The 6,841-nt window shown below is 29.4% G+C and overlaps 1 protein-coding gene across 1 annotated transcript in view; it reads right to left on the bottom strand.

Moving 5' to 3' along the window:
• The window catches only part of LOC119632072 (myb-like protein X), a 27,040-nt gene extending 21,669 nt beyond the window's left edge, over positions 1–5,371 (bottom strand). The window contains exon 1 of the mRNA XM_038024774.1: positions 5,141–5,371. Within this exon, the coding sequence (XP_037880702.1) occupies positions 5,141–5,224 (84 nt within the window). The 5' untranslated portion in view covers positions 5,225–5,371. The remainder of the gene's footprint in view (positions 1–5,140) is intronic.
• Positions 5,372–6,841: the final 1,470 nt, after the last annotated feature.

Genomic DNA, 6,841 nt, shown 5'->3' with positions numbered 1-6,841 from the left:
AGAGAGAGAGAGAGAGAGAGAGAGAGAGAGAGAGAGAAAATGAAAAAACGAAGCAAATTGAAGCAAATGAATTGACATTCATGACGATGATAATAATGATGATGAGGTCGATGAATGCCAAGTACTATTATTGTTCGTCTAACAAGCGAACATTTTAAAATTATTTTCTTAATACTAGATCGGGAATGGAATGTACAACTTGTTACACATTCAAGCAGACACACACGCACACACACACATTGATTATAATAATTAACATTTTCTCTCAAAGTACACGAAAGGAAAACAACTAAGCAACGAAACGAAAACACTTCTGTAATCCATTGTGATCAAAACTAGATACATATATAAATATATTTATGTGCGCCTGTATGTGTTTATAAAAACATAATTGTCATACTGCGTTAATGTAGTTTTAAAAATTTCAAGTCCCCCCCCCCCTCAACATCTGTCCCCCTTTTCCGGTTCGCCCAATTAAGTCCAAGCAAAGAAAGAGATTTAAAGCAAACAGCTGGACGTACATACCGTAGACTGTCGAGACATATTGAGTGATTAAATGAAATAAGAATTTGTTCGAAATTAAATGTAAGAAAATGTAATGAAATTGAGGCGAAAAAAACGATAGGATTATAAAAATGCAACCACATCTTTATGACACCTTTTACACAATTTAACAGACATTTAGTCAATCATTCACTCATTTACCCATTTACTCAGTTAGGCAGTCGTGCGGTCGTCATTTAATGGACAGCATTCATTAAATCAATGTGTCGATCTGTCAGTTAATATAATTTCACATTTCTCCTCTTATTATGTTGATCCAGTTGATAGATATAAATGATAAAACGTTGCTGGCATGTGAATGAATGAAAGCATAAAAGGATCAACAAAAAAAAAAAAAGAAAAAAAAAGAAGAAAATATATGATGGCTTCTTATTAGTTGGTCAGATAATGCTGTCATTATTTTAGTTGATCAAATAAGAAATGTATCCGGTCTCTCTGTATATTCCAATCTTTTTCTTGACCTTTTCTTCGCTTTCTTATAACCTCGCTCTTGGATCTATATACACGTAAGATACATAACATGAACTGATGGGAATCTCTCTATGTAGGTACAGTGGCTAAACAAGAGGTCGGGGGACGTCGAGAAAAATGCTTTAGAAACTTTATAAACTCTATTGACATATTCATCGTCTATCTGTCCGTCTGTGTAATATCTCCAGTAACCATAAATACATGCATGCAACATAAACATCCGGGCCGAAAAATGAAGATATTACCTTCAAATTTGACAAAAATTATGGACGGACATAATTACAATGCAACAAACACTTAGAACACGTCTGCTTTCTGCGTTTTTGCTCGTAATTCATTAAATAAAACTGGAAAATCTCTCCACCCTCACCCTCACTCAGCAACGGATTTTTAATTTATCGGTTTTTGTTTTTTTGTTTTTTTGCCTCTCTTACGATAAAGATGGCGGTGGTTACAAAAGATTTGGTCACAGCCGATTCATCATTTTCTTACTTCTCATTATTAATATTATTATTATTAATATTATTATTATTATTTATACTTTCGTATGATAGTTGCCTGAACAAGTAAGTGTTTATTCATATGTTGTCCTGTTTGAATATTTCAAAGTAATTTATTGCCCGACAAAGTATTTTTTATTTTCCAGTTTTTTTTTTTCTTTTTTAACTGGGATGTTTTGCCGAAATAAATAAAAAGAAGAAGAACTAATCTTAAAAGTCTTTCTTTAAATTATCGGTTAGGTTTTTTGAGGAAAACAAACATATTTGAGAACATAAAAATGGTTACTGAACCCTTCAATTTAGTCATGTTGTAAATTATTTCCCTTTTTCTGTTTTCGGTTTTTTATTTTTTATTTTTATTTTTTTTTTTAATGGAGGGTCAATAAACTTTTTATTTACGTTCCAATGTTTATGTCTTTAATTATATAGCTTAGGTAAGTACGTTGAAGAACCATTTTACAAAAAAAAAAAAAAAAAAAAAATCACAAAATAAAAATTTAACAAAGAACGAAAATATAAAATAAAATAAACACTTGTTTTGGGTAATTGCTCTTGCTGTTCTTGTTATTGTTGTCAGTTAGTAACTTAGTTAGTTAGTTAGTTAGTTAGTTAGTTAGTTAGTTAGTTATATATAACAATCTATATATATATATATATATATATAGATAGATAGTTAGTTAGTTAGTTATGTGTATGTATATATGTTCTTGGATACATAATAGAGAAGAATGCCTCATTTTTTAAACATTATCTTCGTATCTAAGGCGATTGTAACAAATAAAGCAGCGAAGGTAAGCAGACTGTTAAGCTTAAGTTTAACAAACCAGCCATCCATTCATTGAAAATATATTCAAGCAAATCTCTGCCGTTCTCTTTAAAGCTAACTCGTTGCTATTCTTGGCGATGCTAGTGTTTATTCTTCTTTTTTTTTCTTTTTTTTTTTTTTTTTTCTTATTTTATTCTTTAATAATATAATTAACAAGTTGGCCGGCTCGTTTCTATGATAATAATATTTCATTGAAATATTGCTATCGTATCAATTTTCGACTTCCTATTCAATTTGTGGTTATATTTAAATAATATATATATATATATATATATATATATATATACTATATATACTATATATATATATGTATATATATATAATACCTGTTGCTTTTATATATTTCATGTAAATACATAAAAGTATTCAGTAGTTTATTCTTAAAAGGCTATATATACACTATCCCCTTAATAGATTATCTTAACAGTTAATTAAATAATGTCTAAAGGAGAGCACTTCGTAATTAAGTTTAATGGAACGTTAACTTTTAATGGTAAACTGTTCTGACCGGTTTTAGCAATCACTAAAGCATGAAAATAAACTAAGTTTGTTAGGTCTTTTTTTTTTTTTTTTTTTTTTTCTTTTACTTATTTTACATCAGATTTAGGTCCTCCATCTATGAATCTAGAAGTCTAGATTCATGGATTTACATCATCCAGCTCATGGAAGGTCTTTGAAAAATCACGAAATTTTTGATAAACGTTGAATAAGCAAAATTAATGCAAACTACAACTTGAATAAATAATTAGACAAGTATTTCAATTGCTTTGTATAAAACGACAATCGGAGTAAAATTTTCTTCTTGTTTTCTTCTTTTTTTTTGTGCAAATTTATTATACTATCCACACACATTAAGGAGATATATTTTGAAGGAAAATGGCTTTGATCGGAAATGAATACAATAAATCTGTAGGTGAATTGTCGCGTTGCTCTCTAATACATGATTTTTCCATTGATTACAAAAATTTTAAACAATAAATTAAGATATCCGTCCGTTCTCTTTTCTGATCAAAGCTATCATATATTAATTATATTAATAAAGTTTGTGCCCCTTTTCTTGACACTTTGTTCAATTTGTACCTGAACAAACGGGCACAAGTCTAAATTCCGCACTCAGTCTGCTACACATATATGATCGAATGCATTGTTGATTCGACTTGTCGAATATGCCATGCACCTGGTCAATACTTTCTTTACGCTAATGCTTGAGCAGCTTTTCAGAGAGAGAGAGAGAGAGAGAGAGAGAGACAAAGAGAAATATCTTTGACTTTGATTATCGGGATAATCAGACATTTCGTGCGAGAAATTTTCAAACAATCTAAGGATAGGTAGTTGGCAAAGTCCAATTCTCCCCTAATGCATTCATCATATCATTGAAAATCCCCGATCAAATTCATAATCAAATCTTTGAGGGATCGTTTTCGAATTTACGATATATTCACATTCACAACGAAAGCTGCGGACAACATAATAACAATAACAATTTTCTGAATAACTTAGTTTGGCTGAGGATTAAAGGTAAAGTGTAATGTCCTCTAAGTAGGTTTAGCTATATTTATGGTCTTGAGAGTCCACTCTGTTTATCTCTCTACTCATCTGTATATTCATAATGTATGTAATACCCAAAAGGAATCTTCAGAGACCCCATAAAGTATATATATTCTTGATCACCGTGAAATTGTGAATTGCTGCAGCCACGTCTCTCCGTCTGTGTAGTGTTTATTGCTGGCACTCTCCTGGTTGGAAAAATGAAGATATCGCCTGCAAATTTAGTACAAACAATGAAAATTTTTGCACGCAGGTTTATATTGAAAATGGACCAAATTGATCGGAGCAAAGCATAAACTGAAAGTAACTCGGTTTTTTTTAACAAAAATTTGCGACTTTTTGCTCGTTACTTGGACATTATTTAAGTTGGAAGCTTGATATTTTCCACATTTAGTTTACAAAAATCGTCGACTCTTCATGTGCGAAAATGGAAAAAGTGATTTAGTTCTAAAATGATTATGATAGATATAGATCGCGATAAAGTTTTTCTTAATAATACCAGCGATATGGGTGTTAAATAAAAGTAGTTGGAATAGAATAGAAAAGAGTGGCGAAAAGCATAGTGATGAGTATGAGAGATTCGGGATCGCCGAATATAACTTTCTTACTTGTTTTCATATATATTCATAACCATATCATATCAGTAGAGGAAATCTGCTGGTTTTCCTCAAATCTTTCAAGAATTTCATTGATTTTATTAAGCGGAGCTCGGGTTGAGTAATCAAGCAAGTTGCGTGCTGACGTTATTGATAATATATTATTTTCAGTATAAATACTGGGAAATTTTTTGTTTAAAATTTACATTTAAAATAAAATTTAGGTTAATTGCATACGTTGTTCCCTTTAATTCCTTGCAATGCAATTTTCAGTTAACTAAGAGCAACAATAATATATCGTAAACAATTTGTTTGTTTTCTTTTTTTTTCTTTTTTGCTCGTGTATACGTTGGCTCTCCTTTTTTGCAATGGGAACGATATAAGTGCATATATGAGCATATTTATGACCAATTATTTTCCAAATGCATACCAGATAGCAAATTTAACATAACATATATTATACTTAACAAAAGATTGTGAATTTGTCTAAAATTTGCTTATATATATATATATATATATATATATATATATTATGTATGGTCACTTTTACATGCTCGACGTACACGCTCGAACTGCATTCATACGTATTTATCTACATTCATAAATTTTTTTACTAATCATCACAAAACACTTACCGCTAAAAAGTATTTAACCGTTAAAAAACGATGCGTAGGCTGATGCAGTCGTTGTCGTTGTGTGTGCTCTATGTTATACTCCATGATAATGATGTTAATGGTTAATGATGACGTTGTTGCCGTTGTTGCTTAGCGTTGTTGCTTGGACTTTCACGAAGTGTTTTATATTTTTTATTTTTTAAACAGTTTTTGGCGGTAAAACCCTTTTTTTTTTTTTTGCTCTCTTCTCTTGTACTCTTCCTTATTCTGTTTCTTTTTTTTTTTTTTTTTTTTCTCTTTATCTCTATTTAAGAAAACAAAAGAAACGAAGAAAACCTTTAAATACCGCCTGTAAACAAATACATTGATTCTCTTCGCATGAATTAAAGTTCATATGTGTTAAAATAAAAAAGAAGTTTTTCTTTTACTTTTGTTTTTTTTTTCTTTTTCATTTGTTATCTTTTGATATTTACCGATTTATTTAATAATGACTTGAAGTTTACCAAATAAACAGAAAGAGAGAGGAAAAAAAACTTAAAACACAAACTTAGTTAATTGGTAGTAAATACTTATGAAGAAATTACTTAGCATACGCACACACACACACACACACACACACACACACACACACGCACTGAGAAAAAGATGTACATGCAACAAACGACTTAAATAACAAACTTTGTAGAATGTTATCATGCTGTGCATAATATGCATACGTACGCATATATACGAACATTACAAAGCGTTTTAAAACTAAAGTAAAGCAAAGTAAGAAAAAGACTTAAGACACAAACCCTCTTATAATGCTTAACATGTTTTCGTTTAATTTATATTCTTGTGCTTTTTTATATATATATTATGTTTATATATGCAGAAATGAAGATACTGCTGCTGTTGTTGTCGTTCTTGGTCATACTTAAAGTTTTTATTACAAGAATTACTTTACATTTTGAACTTTTATGAAGACCGTATACAGATATATAAACTATATATATTTATATAGACGTGCACATATAAGCTATATTCGAAATTTTTATTTATGTATATACACACAATTTGTATGTAATATATATGCATATATAGATATATATATATATATATATATGTATAAGTACAAAAATAAAGCATATTACATGTATAGATGTGGTTGTGTGCTTGTACTATGTTTTGTTGTTTTATGTTGTTTCAAATTACACCTGGCTTTTGATCCCGAATTTTATACAAACGCGTACCTTTCAATTTACACTTAAATGCTTTATGGTGTGTTCGTATGTAGGTTTATAGCAATAAAAATTTGCAAAAAAAAAAAAAAAAAATTCAAGATACTTTTATGACTTCAAAGTCATAAAACCGTGGACATGTAATTCACTCTTGCAATCTTATAGCTTATAAGATAAACAAAGTGTGAATGAGAAAGTAGCATAGTATATATATATATGTTTGTATATATATATTTATGTATATATATTAATATATACATGCTTATATTTGCATATATGTATGTATGTATGTTGGGATAGTATTTATGGTTCCGTTATTTTTATGTGAGATGTTAACATAAATTTAATTAGCATCCTTTTTTTCTTTCATCGTCTTCGTCTTAGTCGTCTTCTTCTTTTCTTTGCTTTTCTTTTGTTGTGGTGTTTTATTTTTTTTTTCCTTTCACTGTTTTTTCTGTTTTTTTTTTTTTTTTTTTTTTTTTTTTTTTTTTGTTTTTTTTTG

This window comes from Glossina fuscipes, unplaced genomic scaffold, assembly GCF_014805625.2.
Source record: "Glossina fuscipes isolate IAEA_lab_2018 unplaced genomic scaffold, Yale_Gfus_2 1, whole genome shotgun sequence".
Taxonomy (NCBI): domain Eukaryota; kingdom Metazoa; phylum Arthropoda; class Insecta; order Diptera; family Glossinidae; genus Glossina; species Glossina fuscipes.
Note: the sequence above shows the minus strand (reverse complement) of the source record. Positions and strands in the feature narration are given on the sequence as shown.